Genomic DNA, 18,434 nt, shown 5'->3' on the forward strand with positions numbered 1-18,434 from the left:
GAATATGAGTTCCCTGATTGGGGCTGATTGGGTCCAGACAGGGAGCCCTGGCTGACAGATATGAACAGGAGTGTCAGAGGGTCTGTTCACTCTGAGAGCTGGCTCTCAGGGAGCTGGATCACTGTCAAGGACTCCATATGTGAATGCACAGTGGCTCGGTGACAGGGTTTCAGCGTCTATGGAGTTATATCAGTGGCGACGAGAGAAAAGCACGCTCCTGAAAAAATTCACTCGCAACATTTGTCTTTGAATTTGGGGTAAGCATTTCTGGCATTGCGCTGTTATTTGGGAAGCTTAACTCATTCGATCCTGCGCTTGAAGGCTGGCACAGTATATGGAAATGATACATTATTTTTTTCCAAATGATTTTGGAACAGATGAAAAGTAACAAATAATTCTGCTGACAGCTTGTGGACCACAGCTTTCTCAGTTATTAAGAGCCTAACTTTCCTTAGGGGGCCAGATACTAAAACCTTTGAAGTATTGATGGATTTTGTTAAGGAATATTGCAACCCAAGTCCCCTCTAATTCTGAGGTAGTATCGGTTTTTACTCAGCAATTCAAGAATTGGGGAATCAATGTCGAGAATCTTGACTCAGTTAAGATGACTGACAGAAGCATGTGACTTTAATTTAACCCATAATGAGATGTTGAGAGACCATTTGGTATGTGGGGTTAATGAGTTAACCATGCAAAAGCACCTATTAGCTAAAGCCCTACTGAACTTCAAACAACTTTGACAAAGGGTCAGTTAGACTCAAAACGTCAGCTCTTTTCTCTCCTTACAGATGCTGCCAGACCTGCTGAGATTTTCCAGCATTTTCTCTTTTGGTTTGAACTTCAAACAGGCAATACAACAGGCTTTGTCATTGGAAAACACAGCAAGTGGAGCATGGGAGTCACAGGGCATCCCAATGGCAGTGGGCACCCTTGCCAGTCCAACTGAGCTTGGAGAACACCGCTTGAGTGGAGACAATCACAGAGCTTCACTCAGGACATATCCTGAACAGAGGGACTCTAGGTCAACCCACAGCAAAACCCCAAAACAAAGCCAAGCCTTGGCCAAATGGTTAACATTTTCTTCAGGATTGGGCCGGCAAGCCATTGGAGTTGCTGCTGGTGTGCGGACTCAAGACAGCAAAAGAGTTCCACTAGGCCTGAATTGAGTAAGAGAACTCATAGGTCGGTATCCAGGAGACTGCTCACCTACATCTGGTTTGGAACAGTTAAATTGCTTAGCAACATCCATATCAGAACCAATCTAAATCAACATCTGAAAGGTCAGTCAGTTCTAATGGAGATACTAATGTAGCCGTATCAGTGATTGTGGAACCAGTCTTTAACAAAATTAGCTCTGGACTCCAACTCTTAAGTTTGTATAAGACCTCAGCTACACTGAGAACCTATACCAGGTAATGTTTACAGAGTAAGGGTACAACTTTGATTCCAGTCTTTTATGAGAAGCAGTTGGTTCAGTTCCCACTGATTGTAGTGAAAGGCTTAGGCCCAAGCCTGATGGAGTGAAATTGGTTGAGAAAGATTCACCTTGATTGGCTCAACATTTTTTAACTGGAAAATGTCTACCTGATTGAAGTCTGAGTTAAACTCTGGAATGTCTAGGGACTACCAAAGATGCATGGTGACCAGAAAGCAATTCTGTGATTCTGTAAGACCCACCCAGTACCATTTGCCTTACGGGTGAAAGTAGAGGCAGAAATGAGAAGGCTGGAAAGTGAAGGAATCATCAACCTGTCCAGTTTGTGGACTGGGCAGCACTGGTCATACCAATTGTGAAGCCTGACGGGTTGGTTCGCCTTTGTGGGGATTTTAAACAAACAGTGAAGTGCTTTTTGCAGCTGGATAAATTCCCAATCCCTTGCATGGAGGACTTATACGCAAAGCTGACAAGGGTGACCAACTTTCATAAATCTGGGCCTGAGCCAGGCATATGGTAATTGTGGTTGGATGAGGAGTCCCAGAAGTATCTTACAATTACTACCCAATATACGAGACTGCTGTTTGGGAGTCAGCCTGTGCCATTTTTCAGTGGACAATGGAGAACATTTTACATGGTCTAACCAGGTTGCCATTTATCTGGATGACACACTAATAACAGGGAAGACAAATAAAGAGCACTTAAAGAACTTGGATGTAGTTCTTTGATATTTTTCCAAAGCAGGTGTACGCCTATGAAAGGAAAAATATATGTTCCAGGAATGACTAATTTAGGTTACAGAATTGATAAGACTGGGATACGCCTGTTGGAAGATAAAATGAGAGCGATTGAAGGTGCTCTGCCTCTCACCTCTGTACTGGAGCTTAGGTCTTTCCTTAGGCTGGTGAATTATTATGGAAGATTCAAACATAACCTGGCCTCCATCCTGGCACCTTAATGTCTACTATTGAAAACGGGTCAGCCTTGGAAATGGTCTCAGAGCCAAGACGTAGCCTTTAGGGAAGTGTAGAAACAGCTATCATCATCTAAAGTGATTGCACACTATGATCCCAAGCGAGTTGTGGTGCTGACATGCGATACTTCCCCCTACGGTATCGGGGTAGTGTTGCTCACAGATGGCCCAATAGCATACACTTCCTGGACTTTGGCTGGTGCAGAGTACAAGTACGCCCAGATAAAGAAGGAAGGTTCAGCTGTCATCTTTAGTATAAGAATGTTCCACCAATGCCTTTATGGATGTAGATTTGTAATAGTAACAGATCACTGTAGTAACAGAAGGCTACTCAAAGAGGATAAGGCAATCGCACTCATAGCTTCTGGTTGAATTCAGTGGTGGGCTCTCATTCTAAGTGCATACGATTACAGTCCAGGAGCCAAGTAGCAAATTGAGATGCAATGGCAGATACACCACTGGTGGTACCACCCCGGGAAGAATCCAGTCTGGTTTTAAACTTTCTGGACACCCTGCTGAACACAGCTTACAAGTGTGGACGCAAAAAGACCTGATCCTGGCCAAATTAAAACAGCTGGTTATGATGGTGGAACCAAAAGGACCATCACAGCCAAAACTGAAACCTTTCTGGACCTGGTAAAACCAGATCACCATAGAAGACAGCATTTTATTATGGGAAGCAAGAATGATTGTCCCAAACAAAGGTCGCTGTCAGATACAGCTAAACTCCACCCAGGTTAATCTAGGGGTGCCCAAAATGAAGACGCTGGTGAAAGGTTATGTCTGGTAGCCAGGATTGGATCCAGACATAGCCACATTGGTGGGGTAGTGCCCAGAATGCCAACAAGGACAAAAATTACAGCCAGCAGCTCCCCCCATTTGTGGGAATGGCTGGGTAAATCCTAGACTCAGTTACCTGCTGACTATGCTGGCCTTTTCATGGGTTCAATATTCTTAGTCATTGTGGACACTCACTCAAAGTGGCTGGACATGCACTGAGTTCATTCGTCAAACACGGGGACGATAATAGAAAAGCTACAATTATCTTTTGCAATACACGGGCTCCTGAAAGAGTTAGTCACAGACAATGGGCTCACATTTCCCAGCAAGGAATTTGAGTATTTCCTAAAGTCAAATGGGATTCGGCATATAAGGACAGCTCAGTGCCATCTATTGTCTAATGATCTGGTGGAACCAGCAGTCCAAACTTTGAAGGCAGACTTAAAGAAACAGCCTATAGCTTCACTCGAGACCAAACTGTCCTGGTTCCTATTTGATTATCAAACCGCCCCTCATGCAACTACAGGGATAGCTCTTATAGAGTTGCTGATGGGGAGAAGATTCCACACCAAGGTAAACCTAATCTTCCCTGACCTAGGGGGTGAGAGAGTGAAATGACATCAGGAACACCAACACCGGACACAAGACTCCGCTAAGTGAGAGAGACAGTTTACTTCCGGGGAACAAGTTTGGTGCTGAAACTATGGAAATGACCCTTCCTGGGCAAGAAGCATGGTCATCACGAGGTCAGATCCCGTGATGTGCAAAGTTTGGGAAGGTGCAAGGGTCCTCAACAAGCATGTGGACCATATGAAAGCTGCAAATCCACAACCGGGACAGGACCAAAACATACCCGGCCCTTTTAGAACAGCCAGAAAGGCTTTTGGAGCCCGTGGGTTCTCCACCTTTATCCAGCAATGAAGAAACCTCCAAGTCTGAGATGAACACGCGGATGTTGCAGCCTCGATGCCTTTACCACCTGAAGAAGAGGGTGAACTCTTTCCAAGACGCTCGGGGCACAAGCGGCTACGGTATAGTACACGCCGTCGTATCAGAAGCTGAGTCGGAGAAACTAGACCCAGTTGAAAATGCCCCGAGAGGCTATAAGAAGAAGCACAGGCCTACATTCCCAGGCTCAGAGGGAGAGGGATGTAGTGATTGTAACAAGGTCAGCCAGGTGGACCTTTATAGAATATAGTTCCCAGAATGGAGCTGGTCTGGTCCAAACAGGGAGACCCGGCTGACAGGTATAAACAGGAGTGTCTGACACCCTGTTCACTTTGAGGGTTGGCAGTGTTGAGTGTTATGCACATGTAAACAAAGGGTGACTTGGTGAAGAGATACTGGCTGCTGTGGAATTACTTCATGTTAATAAATCTCTCTCCTAGTTGGTCCAAACCAAAAGAAAAACCAATATCAGCTCCCTGGAATCATCTGTAAGTTTCAAACACTGCTATTGTAAAGCAATTTGAATGGAAGTTGAATCTAACGCAGCTGAAGTGAAGGAATGGGGGCAGCATGACTATTGTTAGGAAAGTGATGCTTGTGTACAGAATTAAGTGCCTCGTGGAACTAGCCTTTCATGTTTCCAATCTATTTGAATGACTTAGATCCAAACCCAATGAAGCAGGCAGATTCACTCATGAGTCAATGAATGTAGGCAAAACCAAAGACTTGCAGAATTGTTTGATAAAACATATATGTTAATAGATGGCATTTAATCCAGACAAATGAAATGTTCTGTAAATTGGAAAGATGTCATGAGTTCAATGTCAATAGGGTAGACCTAATACCTAAAGTTGAAAAGGCTTTCAGTTGTAATATACATTCTGCACTTAATATATCAAATTCTCACAGGATAGGAATGAACAAAGGAAGTCAAATACTGGTATATGTTGCAATGTCTATTTTTTGTTTAGTTTGTGTTGAAAGGTTGTGCTCTAGTCACATAGCATTCAAATAATATGTTCAGTCTTGATCACCAGAGCCGACAACAACAACTTGTGTTAACATAGCTTTTTTAACATATTAAAACATAACAAACACTTCAAAACAGCATCTGAAGCGAACTTGACACGTGAGGAAATTTTAAGACATGGCCAAATATTTAATCAAAAACGTACATTTAAGGAGCATCCTTAAGAAGAAACGAGAGCGAGGAAGGCCGAGATATTTTGGGAAGGAATCCCAGAACGTTGGGCTACCAGTGATTGAATAAATAAAAATGGGGATACTTAGGAGGACACAAAATTAGATGAATGGATATCTCAGAGCGTGGCAGGGCTGGAGGATATTACAGAGGCAGAAAGGGGTGAGCTCCAAGAGAGTTTCCTTTTTAAATAAGATTTTTTAATTAAGATGTTGTTTGGTGGAGTTCCAAAGTTGCTCACTGAGTACACAAATGTGGTTTAACAGGATTTGGTACAGGTACAACAACTAAAGTAAAAAGAGTAGAGTGACATTCAGAAATTGTACTAGAGTCATGGAGACGTACAGCTTGGAAACAGACTCTTCGGTTCAACTCATCCATGCTGACCAGATGTCTTAAATTAATCTAGTCCCATTTTCCAGCATTTAGCCAATATCCCTCTAAATCCTTCTTCTTCATGTAACCATCCAGATGCCTTCTAAATGTTGTAATTGTACCAGCCTCCACCACTTCCTCCATCAGCTCATTCCATACACACATACCCTCTGTGTGAAAAGGTTGCCCCTTAGTTCCCTTTTAAATCTTTCCTCTCTTACCTTAAACCTATGCCCTCTAGTTTTGGACTCCCCTACCCTGGGAAAGACCTTGGCGGTTCACTCTCTCCATGCCCCTCATGATTTCATAAACTTCCATAAGGTCACCCTTTAGGTACTACAGGTAGAGGGAAAATTAAAAGCTGGGAAGTAATTAAACAAGGAGAGAGGATTAAGAAACGTATGAGTAAAATATTAAATCTAAAGGGCAGGTTAGCGTTGTAGTCCAAATAAGTGCTCTTCACATTATTGCAGAATATAAGAAATAAATTGAATGAATTGTACACACCAATGCAACTTCAAGGGTATGACATGACAGCCATTATGAAGACACAGCTACTAGATTGTCAGGATTGCAACCTAGATGTAGCAACTTTAAGGTCCATAGGAACTTTGTAGAGGAAGATGATAGCCATAATGAATAAAGACGAAATCCCTACAGCGTGAAAGCAGGCCATTCAGCCCATCAAGTCCACACATATCCTCCAAGGAGCAGTTCACTCAGACTCACCCCCATCACTGTCCCTGTAACCCTGCATTTCTTATGTCTAATCCACCTAGCCTACAGATCCCTGGAAGCTATGGACAATTTAGCATGGCCAGCCCACTTAACCTGCACATCTTTGAACTGTGGGAAGAAACCAGAACACCCAGAGGAAATTCATGCTGTCACAGGGAGAATGTGCAAACTCCACACAGTTACCCGAGAACTGAGTCCCTGGTGCTGTGAGGCAGCAGTGCTAACTACTGAGCCACTGTGCTGCCCCTGTTTAAGGATAGAGGAGAAAGTGACCAGGTAAGCTAGCAGGGGAGATTTTGTAGGAAGATTAAAAAATAGAAAAGGATTTAAGATTGTAGCAAGAATTATAGATAGACCTACTAGGCAGCTGTGAAATGATAGATTGTATAACTGCTGATATCAGACAAGCTTATGGGAAAAGTAGAATAGTTTTGGTGGCAGATTTGATTTTTCATTAAATTGGGATAAGCAGACAAGTAAATGTCAGAAAGGTGGTGAATTTCTCAACTGTGTTTGTGAGTTTTCTACAACATGTCCAGAACTAATAAGGATGCATGCAGTATTAAACATGGTAATTAGTAATGAGCCAGATTTATTTAATAGCCTAACTGTACATGCATGAATATTTATCAACTAGAAATCATAATAGTGCTTAAAAGAGAGGAACAGTAACTAAGATTATAGATTTCTCTAATGGGATGAGAGAATGTCCACAGTAAACTCAGAACATCAGTTAACGGGTAAAATGACAAAAGATCAGTAGAGGTTCAAAAAAATAATTTGTGTTGATCGAACTTGGCACATGCCTAAGGGGCAAGAATCCAACCTGTCAAAAATGACAGCCATAGACAATTAAAGAGACAATACAATAATAAAAGAAAAGATTAGATTAGATTAGATTAGATTACAGTGTGGAAACAGGCCCTTTGGCCCAACAAGTCCACACCGACCCGCCGAAGCGCAACCCACCCATTCCCTACATTTACCCCTTACCTAACACTACGGGCAATTTAGTATGGCCAATTCACCTGACCCTGCACATCTTTGGACTGTGGGAGGAAACCAGAGCACCCGGAGGAAACCAACGCAGACACGGGGAGAACGTGCAAACTCCACACAGTCAGTCGCCTGAGGCGGGAATTGAACCCAGGTCTCTGGCGCTATGAGGCAGCAGTGCTAATCACTATGCCACCGTGCCGCCCTAAAAGGCAAACAAAGATGCAAAAACTGATCCAAACAAATGGAAAAGAAAGCATGCCAAGATTAAAGCTACAGAAAGGAAGTAGTCAGGAGGTCACCAATTTATGAACATTCATACTGACAAACATGATCCCACACAGAGATATAATTTAAAGATCTGACATGCAAACCTTTCCTGTATTAACAAATGTTATGTTGTCCTGCATTGTATTCCAACTTGCATACAAATCAAACAGACTCGAGAACAGAGCCTGTTTGAAACCCAGGAACTGCCTTTATAAGAATATATTTACAAGGCATGTCAAAGGCAACATAAAACCTTTTTACAACTACATGAGAAAAGAAAAGGTGGCCAGAAGCAATGTGGGATCCTTGAATGCTGATGACACCATTGTCAATGAAAATAAGGAAATGGCATAAATGCTGAATAATTAGTTTCTGTCAGTATTTACAGTAAAGAATACTGTCTGCATTCCACACATCCAATGCAAACTATCATTGAAATGAAGGAAAGCACAACGATAGAGGAATTAATAGCCCTAAAGAACAATAAATTCCCCAGGATCAGATGGCTTCCATATGCGGGTTTTAAAAGTAGTTGGAAACATTGTAGATGCCCAGTAATAATATTCCAAAGCTCTTCCAATCCAGGGAAAATTCCTTTAGATTGGAAAATTGCGCATGTCACTCTGGTCTTTTAAAAACCTGATTGGGGGAATCAAGAAAATATAGACCAGTTAGCATAATGTCTGTAGTCTAGAAATTTCTAGAGTTTATAATTAACAATGTGGTGACTGTACACCTCAGATATTTTCAGTTTATCTGAAAGAGACATCATGCATTTGTAAAGGCAAGTCACATTTAGCAAATCTGCTTAAATTGTTTGTAAAGGTGAGTAAAGTAGAAACTTGGGAATTGTCTGTGGATGGTATTTTATCTGTGAAAGTCCCTCAGAAAAGCCTGTTTGTCAATTTTGAGTAATATAAACTGGAGTACAAATTATTGATTTAATTAGGAGGTTCTTGAGCAGAAGGAGACTGGGATGAGGGTAAATAAGCAGTAATTACTAATTGCAAGCTGTGATTTGTAGTGTCCTGCAAGAATCTATATTGGAACTTCTATTATTCACTGTCCACATTAATGACTTTGATAATGGGATAGAATGTCACATATACAAATTTGTTGACAGGAGGTATTACAAGATCATAAGAAATAAGGACAGGAATAGGTCATAAAGTCTGCTGCGCCATTTATAAGGTCATAACTGATCTTAACACCACCATCTTGTCGGTCTGCCATATCCCTTAACTCTCTTGTTCTGCCAGACTTTGCCTAATTCAGCCTTGAATATATTCATTGATCCAGCCTTCACTGCTATCTGTGGAAGAGAATTTCAAAGATTAATAGTGTTAAAAGCAGTATAGACAGAAGGATAAAATTACAGAGATATTGATAGATTAAATGAGAGAGCAAAACTTTGGCAATGGATTTCAATGTAGCAATGGGAGGTCATTCACTTTGGTTTAAAACAGTCAGACCAGACAGTTTTTAAATGTTGCGAAGTCGGAAACTGATATTCAAAGACAGATTGGTACATTAACAATATGTCACGAATTGTAAAGATGATAAAAGCTAATATGTTCTGCTAGATTTGTGCCAGTATTTCATGCTTCCATCTGTACAAATTCCTGGTTGTGAGCAGGTCTGTGCATCTATCTTAGAAAGGATACATTGGATGGGGATTCAAGATGGCGGCAGTCTGGACAGTCTGCTGTGTTGGGTTCTGTGCCATTCCCCAGGCAAGGTGGGCTCCTACCACCCCCCGCCCCATTAGTCACCCCTAAGGAAAGTTTGTAATGTAAAGTAGGTAGAATACCTAGAGCCCTTTTAAATTAAGATTTGGAGGATCTGGAGTTGAAATGAAGACATCCAAGGAAAAGGGAGGAAAGGGAGTGCAGCAGGCAGCACACAACCCTATTATGTCATGCACACCCACAGCCGTTGCCTCGACTCCAGTGGTGACACCCTTAAGTTCAGTGGAGCAGCAGCATCTACTCACGGAGTTTGCAAAACTCTGTGGAAAAATCGAGGGAGTACTGGAGTCAATTACTGCCATGCTGACGAAGCATGAGCTGGAGATCCGGACTTTGGATCGGCGCGGGGAAGCGGAGGCCGCAACGGAGAGCTTCGAGGGGCAGGTCCAAATCTTGGAAGGCCAGGTTCGGGCCCTGCTGGAACAAGTAGATGACCTCGAAAACTGAGGTCAGAGAAACAAATCTACAGATCGTGGGCTTACCAAAACGTGAAGAAGGTGAAAACCTTGCTGAATTTCTCGGGAGGTGGCTGCCAGAGTTGCTGGGGTTGGAAATTGAGTTAGGCAGGATGAGTGTGGAGCGGGCCCACCGGATCGCGATGTGCAGGTCCGGGCCAGCCCAGCACCCCTGCCTTGTCCTAGTGCGACTCCAGCACTATAAGGAAAAGCAATTAATAATATAAACAACCAGAAGACTGGGAGGGGATCCACAGGCTTTGGTTTATAAAGTTCGAGGATAACGTTTTTTCATGACTTTTCTGGGGCCATAATTAAGAAAAGGAAGACCTTTGATGATGTAAAGAAAAAAAATATATTTAAACATTCAATATTCTCTGAGGTACCTGGCGATGCTACGTTTAAATTATGGGTGAGCTGTCTACAACTTCGACTCAACGGAAAAAGTAAAAGAATTTTTGAACTCGCTGAAATGATAGACTTTGGTCGAGCGGGAAAGAGGAAAAGAAGTGTGCAGATAATGGCATAATATAATTTTTTTTATCTTCCCTCTCTTTGTTCTTTTCCCTTTTGTAGTTTCGGGCCCAATAGGCTTGGTATTGCTTTGGTGTAAAATCTGTTATGTTTCATATTATATCTGTTAGTTATTAGTTATTCTATTGTTCTGTTTTGGTGGGTGAGGGGTGGTTACTCCTTTGGTGTAAAGATATGTGGGATTGAGATGTGGATATGGAGGGGTGGGCGTCCTTTATTAATTTGTAGGAGTGTAAATAATATGTTTTTTTTTCCATTGCTTGGGTTTGGGACGCGGCCTTAACTGGAATGTACTAGGAGTGTAATGTTGGGAGTGAATGCCTTCTATGGACAAGGAAGGGAGATCTCTGGAGATTTGTGTTTTTTGTGTTTATTTGTTTAAGTTAGGAGTAGAGTTTTTTTTTAAGCTTTGGTAGTGTTTGTAGGAATAGTCTTTAAAATCTGTTTTTTTTCTCCACTTATTGCACATTGAGTGGGCTTCTTCCTCTCGGGGGACCGTGGGCTGTAGTGTACGGTCAAGTCTGGCGATCTGTTCAGGTGGTGCACCTGGAATATACCGGTGAACCATTCCCTAATTAAAAGGAAAAAGGTGCTCTCAAATCGTAGGAAAGAAAGGGTTGATGTTGCGCAGTTGCAAGAGACATATTTGACTGATAGGGAACATCTGGAGTTACAGCAGTGGGGTATACGACAGGGTATTCTTCTCCTCCTTTGACTCCAAAGCAGAGAAGTGGCCATACTGGCACGAAAGAACCTCCCATTTCAGGTGACAAGTAAATCAAGGATTGGTATGGACGGTTCATCATTCTCAAGGCCTGACACACGGAGAAGAGTATGGTATCCTGAATGTTTACTGTCCCCGGCGCATCCCCTCAAATTGTTAGTTGATGCAGTCTCTAAATTAATGACTCTTGAGGTGCGCCGTACGATTATAGGAGGAGACTTTAATTGTCTCAATGACCCTGGGGTAGACAGAATGCCAAGAGGGCTGTCAAGTACACCTCGGCAGTCTTGATATCTTTCAGCCAATTAGGTCAGAAATACAGAATCCTTAATAGGGACCTTTTCTGATATTTTGAGGTTAGGCATTACATACAGAATAAGATCATGCTCTTGGCTCAGCCTGACAGGTCAGATATAGAACAAAGAGTGCTCCGAGGTGAGGGCACTCTCTCAGTTAGTACCATATATCATCTGCAGAGAGGGAATGCCTTGGAGGATAGGAAGAGACTCCATGACATTTGGAGTCAGAAGTTAGGGGAAGAAATCTCATCAAAAACATGAGGATATTTGGGGAATGTAAAGAAAATTTCAATATGCAATAAGGCACAAGCAGTGCCATTAAAGATCCTCCAAAGGGTGCATATGGTGCTACAGAGCAAAGTTTAAGAAAGGATGGTCCCTGAAATGTCCCAAATGTAAAAACAGTACTGGCACATATAGACATTGCTTTTGGTCCTGCTACAAGATCCGTGGATACTGGGGGGCCATTGTGAATGAGCTGGAGAGGATCCTGGGACTGGAATTCGGGGAGGATCCGGTGTCTGTCCTTTTGGCACTATCGAACCTTCCCTCTTTGGGTGTGCACAGGAAGAGGCATTCAATATTCTTACACACTGTGCAAGGAAAAACATCCTAATGAATTGGATATCGGAAAAGTCTGCAGGTCCTGTAGGGTGGCACAGACTTGTGATGGAGCACGTCCCTCAAGATTACTGTCAAGTATGGTGCACCACAAAATGGAGCAATTTTATAAGACATGGTGGCCCTTTCTAAATTACATAGAAATGGATCTCTTGACAGTATTGATTAGGGCCTTTATATAGCCACAAGGGCCTTATTTGATGGCCTGGGGACACCGGAGGGGGAAGGCCTAGTAAATACAGATATAATAACTGATGCTCCCATGAACGGTAGCCTTGATGGAGGTGCAGCGGGTGGAGCAAGGTAATATAGTACAATGTAGTGTAATTTAATCTTAGTGGATTGTAATTTAATTTAATGTTATTTTATTTAATTAAAGTTTATGCTAATTTGAGTTAAGTTAGGTAAATTTGAGACTGTATCTTGAAGAATAGTGGGCAGTTTATTGTCAATGTTACTGCAATATAATAGTACGATATTATTTCTACTTTTCTATACTTTTGTACTTTTATAACTTTTTTGGTTTGTTTTTTTTTTAAAAGAGTGAAACATTTTTCAATAAATATACATATTAAAAAGAGGATACATTGGCCTTGTTGAAATTTCAATGTAGATTTACTAGCATGAAAACAAAAGGACAAGGTTTAAGCTACAAAGAGAAAGTAAACAAAATAATATTCCTTGTAATTTAGAAGATTAGGAGTAATTAGATCCGAGATTCCAAGATGTTTAGAGGAACAGATAGGGTATATTGGGCCAAAATAATTCCACTGATTGGAGTCTAAAATGTTGAGAAATGTCAGAAAATGATAGCCAGATCTTCCCAGAGAGAAATCAGGAAACATTACTTGTTTAGCTGCAAATATTTGCAGCTAAACAAGTAATAGGGTGGCACGGTGGCACAGTGGTTAGCACTGCTGCCTCATAGTGCCAGAGGCCCAGGTTCAATTCCTGCCTCAGACAACTGTCTGTGTGGAGTTTGTACATTCTCCCTGTGTCTGCGTGGGTTTCCTCCGGGTACTCTCGTTTCCTTCCACAGTCCAAAGATGTGCAGGTTGGGTGAATTGGCCATGCTAAATTGCCTGCAGTGTTGGGTAAATGTAAGGGAATGGGTCTAGGTGGGTTGCTCATCGGAGGGTCGGTGTGGACTTGTTAGGCCGAAGGGCCTGTTTCCACACTGTAATCTAATCTAATTTGGAACTCTTTCTGCGAATGGGATTCGATGTCAGATTACCTATTCATTTTAAAACTGTAATCAGTAACTGTAGCCAATGGTATTGAAGAATATGGAAGAATATGGTTGGTGTCGAGATTAAGTCACAGATTAGTCATGATCTCATCAAATGGCAGAATAGATTCAAAAGGCTAACTAGACTATTCCACTTCCTTTGACATTCCAAAGCCCTTTTAAACCAATTAAATACATTAAGTAGTTACCGTGGTAATGCAAGAAATGTGACAACCATTTTACATACAGCAAGCTCCCAAATGGAGCAATCTGATAATGAATACAAACAAAGAGAGCAGGAGTAGGTCATCCAGACATTCAAGCCTGCTCTGCCATTTAATAAAATGTGGGCGGCACGGTGGCACAGTGGTTAGCACTGCTGCCTCAAAGCGCCAGAGACCCAGGTTCAATTCCCGACTCAGGCGACTGACTGTGTGGAGTTTGCACGTTCTCCCCGTGTCTGCGTGGGTTTCCTCTGGGTGCTCCGGTTTCCTCCCACAGTCCAAAGATGTGCAGGGTCAGGTGAATTGGCCATGCTAAATTGCCCTTAGTGTTAGGTAATAAGGGGTAAATGTAGGGGTATGGGTGGGTTGCGCTTCGGCGGGTCGGTGTGGACTTGTTGGGCCGAAGGGCCTGTTTCCACACTGTAAGTAATCTAATCTAAAAAAAGTAATCTAATCTAATCTAAAATTGTGGCTCATCCGATTATAAACTCAAAACTATAATCCCTCGTCTCACTGGCCTTTCATATCCACCACTTAACAAGAACTTAGTCGACTGATTTAAAAATATTCAAGGACTCTTCATCCACCACATTTTCAGGAAAAGAATTCCAAAGACTCATGTCCCTTAAAGAATACATTTTGTCTTAGTGCTGTTTTAGATGGGCTACCCTCATTTTTAAACAGTGACCCCCAAGTCCTGATTCTCTCATTAGAGGAAACATCTAGTTTGTCAAGTCTCTTCAGGGCAGGATCTTATATGTTGCAGTGAGTTGCCCCTTGTAAACTCTAGTGGACACAAACCTAGTCTGTCCAACCTTTTCTCATAAACATTCTGTGAACTGCATCCAATGCATTTACATCCTACTTCAAATAAGGAGATCAATATGTAGTACACCACATACAGACTCACCCTGTGTAACTGAATAACTGAAGAATGATCTCCCTACTTGAGTAGGTTCCTGATGAAAGGCTTTTGCCCAAAACGTCGATTTTCTTGCTCCTTGGATGCTTCCTGACCTGCTGTGCTTTTCCAGCACCATTCTAATCTAGACTCTGGTTTCCAGCATCTGCAGTCCTCACTTTTCCCTACTTGAGTATTCAATTCTCCCTCCTCATGATAAATGGTAGCTTTTTTAAGTTTTATAAATTACTTGCTGTACTTGCATACTAACCTTTTGTGATTCTTGCAGATCCTTCTGCATTGCAGAGCTTAATCATCACCAGGTCATTTGTCTTTAGTGATTTTGCTTCAGTGATAAATATTGATCCGGACTCTAAAGAGAATGCTTTAGCTTTTCTTTTAAATATTCCTATCAGACCTTTTACATCCACCTGAGAGGGCAAATGGGGCTTTGATTTAATGTCTTAGTCAAAAGGTCAGTGATGAAGAATGATAATGTGCTACCACAGGGTGCATTATTTTAAAAGGTGCAAGGACAATTTGGACATCATTTCATTTCTTCCATACAGAAAATGAACAATAATGGAAATGTTTTCAAATGGAATAATAGAAGTGAAATCCTTTAATTCATTATGGTTAGGTGGCTTGTTTGAGAATGTAAGCTTTTCTTATTTTGTTTGGAGGAGCTAGTGGAATGGTTGACTTCACCTGTGTTTATTTTGTGATGTATTGTATGATTATAGCTTTTAACGAAGCATCCAGCCAAACGCCTGGGATGTGGACCTGAGGGCGAGCGAGACATCAAGGAACATGCATTTTTCCGATGGATTGATTGGGAAAAGTTGGAACGCATGGAGATTCAGCCTCCGTTCAAACCAAAGGCAGTAAGTTGCATTTAGCTGATCCTCCCCACACATTATGATGCTGCACATGTTAAACAGTTGAGTCCTTGCTTTTAAGAGTAGTGAAATCAGAAACAGTTGTGGAACAGCATTTCTGAATGTGTCAGGTCACACTATCTTATTTTGCCATTCCCACTAACAATTTGCTCCATACATACATACACCCAGAGTAGATTCCCCTGTAATCTTACACAGAGTCCCTAACAGGAATGCACCCGATAACCATGCTCTGATAATTCTACTTCCTGATGCTGCCCTGTGTGGAATTGCTGTGTAAGTCAACCCGTAGATTTAACCAGCACTTTTAAAATGCTTGATGAGAGTGAGCACAGGAGCAAAGTCTGACTCACTAGTATTTGTTATTTTATGCAATTTCATACTTTATTGTTGTGGTTTGTCATTTCCTTAAGTCTCCTCAGTTTCGACATTACAGCTTTCAAGGTTAGCGGAAACCTGAGTCTGCAGGTTGTGATCACAGACTCCTCCTCTGAGGATGGGGTTTTATATTTCAGTCCTTCACAAAACAGTATGATTGTCTTACAGAAATTAAATTACAAAATATGTTGAAAAATCATTTATGATTTTTGGGGAGTGCAAGAAGTGGAGAGTTCCAGATTATAAAGTAGAATCGAATCACTAAATGGGGTGAAATCTGTGTAACATTCCAATATGCTTTTAGGATGTTCAACCCAATGATTATCAAAGATTCACAATGAGACATAATCTGCAGTTTCACATTAACTCTCATTGCCCTCATTGAAAATGCTCCAGCAACAATGAGTAATATCAGCCAGCACTCGGAACTTTACATTTAGAGCAGCTGTCACTGAATTTTGATCTCCTTGTGACAGGCTTCCTGACTGTGTTGAATATATGTGCATGTGATAGGGTTACCGACTTTATGGATATATACATGGAGATTTTATTATGTGACCTCTCATCACCAACTACCCTATCATTCACAGTCAATTTTCTCCATCTCCAATAGTTTCGTAACTAATATTCAGAGGTATTCAAATGTAAAATATTGTCTTTTGGATTTCTCCCAGCGCTATCCTGGAATATTAACCTTTAATTCATGAAAGCGTCAGGAGAATCTAAAGAGTCAGTAACCTTTGTGTGTGTCTTAAGGAGTAAATTTCTAAATAGGCCCTGGCAGTAAAGAACATCACCCATCACCAGCTGCTTCTTAATGTGTGCTGGCAGGAGTGAAATCGTCGACTCACACTTGAAAAGTTTAAAGCTGTATAAGTATCTTTACCACTTATGCCTGTTTCTTCAGTGTGTGCGTGTGTGTATATGTGAGAGTGAATATGTTTGTGTGTTTGCGTATGTGAGAGTATATGTGTGTGAGGGTGAGTATGTGTGAGAGAGAGAGAGATCCCTCTTTTTGCTTTGGTTATATGATTGGAAGATAAAAGACAGAATTAAAAATGACAGGTTTGAAGACAAACAAAGCAAAGTGGAGGTTGTGGGAAATAGCAGAGAGTTGGATGAGGGAAACCAGAGAGAGAGAGAGACAGACAATAGTAGCTGGGCTGAGGAGAGATAGAGCAATTTAAACAATGAAAAATACATATGAAATATAAAGAGGGAACAAAGCAAATGAGATTAGAAATATATGGGAGTAAAGGCTTTATATAGAATGAATTAATGGTAACAGCACAGAAGAAGGCCATTCAGCCCACTGGGTCCATGCTACAAGAGCAATTCACCCAGATAGATTCCCATATCTTCTCACCACAACCCTGAAACTTTATTGTTTCAGATAATAATCCGACTCCATATCTTATGAACATGCTTCCACCACAGTTTCAGGCAGTGCCTTTGCGATCCTAACCTAGTGGGCGGCACGGTGGCACAGTGGTTAGCACTGCTGCCTCACAGCGCCAGAGACCCGGGTTCAATTCCCGCCTCAGGCGACTGACTGTGTGGAGTTTGCACGTTCTCCCCGTGTCTGCGTGGGTTTCCTCCGGGTGCTCCGGTTTCCTCCCACAGTCACAAAGATGTGCAGGGTCAGGTGAATTGGCCATACTAAATTGCCCGTAGTGTTAGATAAGGGGTAAATGTAGGGGTATGGGTGGGTTTCGCTTCGGCGGGTCGGTGTGGACTTGTTGGGCCGAAGGGCCTGTTTCCACACTGTAATCTAATCTAATCTAATCTAATCACTTGCTACATGCCGGAACGTTTCCTCATATTGCCATTGCCTCTGTTGACAATTGCTTTAGATCTGTGTTCTGTATTTCTCAATCATTCAACCAATTGGAACAATTTCTTCCTGTCTACTTGGTCCAGATCCTTCATGACTTTGAATACCTCCTTCAAGTCTGCGTTCTGCGTGCTGCCTTCTCTTCCTGAAAAATAACTGTCCCAACCTCTCCAATTTGATCAATTAACTGAAGTTCCTCATTATTAAACCATTCTTGTGAATCATTTCTGCAACTCTGTAATGCCTTTGCATCCTTCCTAAAGTATGGTGCCTAGAACTGGATTCAATTCTCTGGTTGAGACTGAGCCATTATTTCACACAAGTCTAACAGATCTTCCTTGCTATTCCATTCTTTTGGGGGATGGGTTATGTGTAAGAGTGATTGAAATGAAGAGCACATTTGGGTGAGGAACACGTATGAAGGATGTGTTTGAGGAACATGTATGTTGGAATGAGGGAAACCGTTTTTTTATATTTTAATTTGTGTGTATGCATTGTTTCATACACGTTTGAACATTTATTGGTTACAACTGCAGACTCGATCATCTGATCTTTCTGCCACCTTCACTCCCATCTACATGAGCATAGTCTTTTGTTATTCCATTTTCCACCTATTCTGTTTTCCAATGAAGTCGTCAGTCAATCCCATTGCCAATCCAGTGTGAGTTTTCAGTAAGCCTACCTCCTACTATTTGTGCAAGTCTCAAATCCCTCCCATCTGGGTAGAATCTATAATTCTGTTCTGTTTCGTATAGACCTTACCCTGAGAACATAGACCACTCAGTTAGTGTCCCAGAAGAGCCACTCCAGCCCAGTTCATGGGAGGGGGGAGGATGTTTAATTTCCCCATCATCCACTTTATCCAACAAGTCT

At 41.8% G+C, this 18,434-nt stretch overlaps 1 protein-coding gene across 2 annotated transcripts in view; it reads left to right on the forward strand.

Moving 5' to 3' along the window:
• The window catches only part of LOC122560735 (protein kinase C beta type), a 298,145-nt gene that overhangs the window by 262,010 nt on the left and 17,701 nt on the right, over positions 1 to 18,434 (forward strand). For both annotated transcript variants that reach the window (XM_043711728.2, XM_043711727.2), the window contains exon 16: positions 15,194 to 15,334. In XM_043711728.2, the coding sequence (XP_043567663.1) occupies positions 15,194 to 15,334 (141 nt within the window). The remainder of the gene's footprint in view (positions 1 to 15,193; positions 15,335 to 18,434) is intronic.

This window comes from Chiloscyllium plagiosum, unplaced genomic scaffold (genome assembly GCF_037043375.1).
Source record: "Chiloscyllium plagiosum isolate Xiang-an unplaced genomic scaffold, Cpla_swu_hap1 HiC_scaffold_20, whole genome shotgun sequence".
NCBI lineage: Eukaryota > Metazoa > Chordata > Chondrichthyes > Orectolobiformes > Hemiscylliidae > Chiloscyllium > Chiloscyllium plagiosum.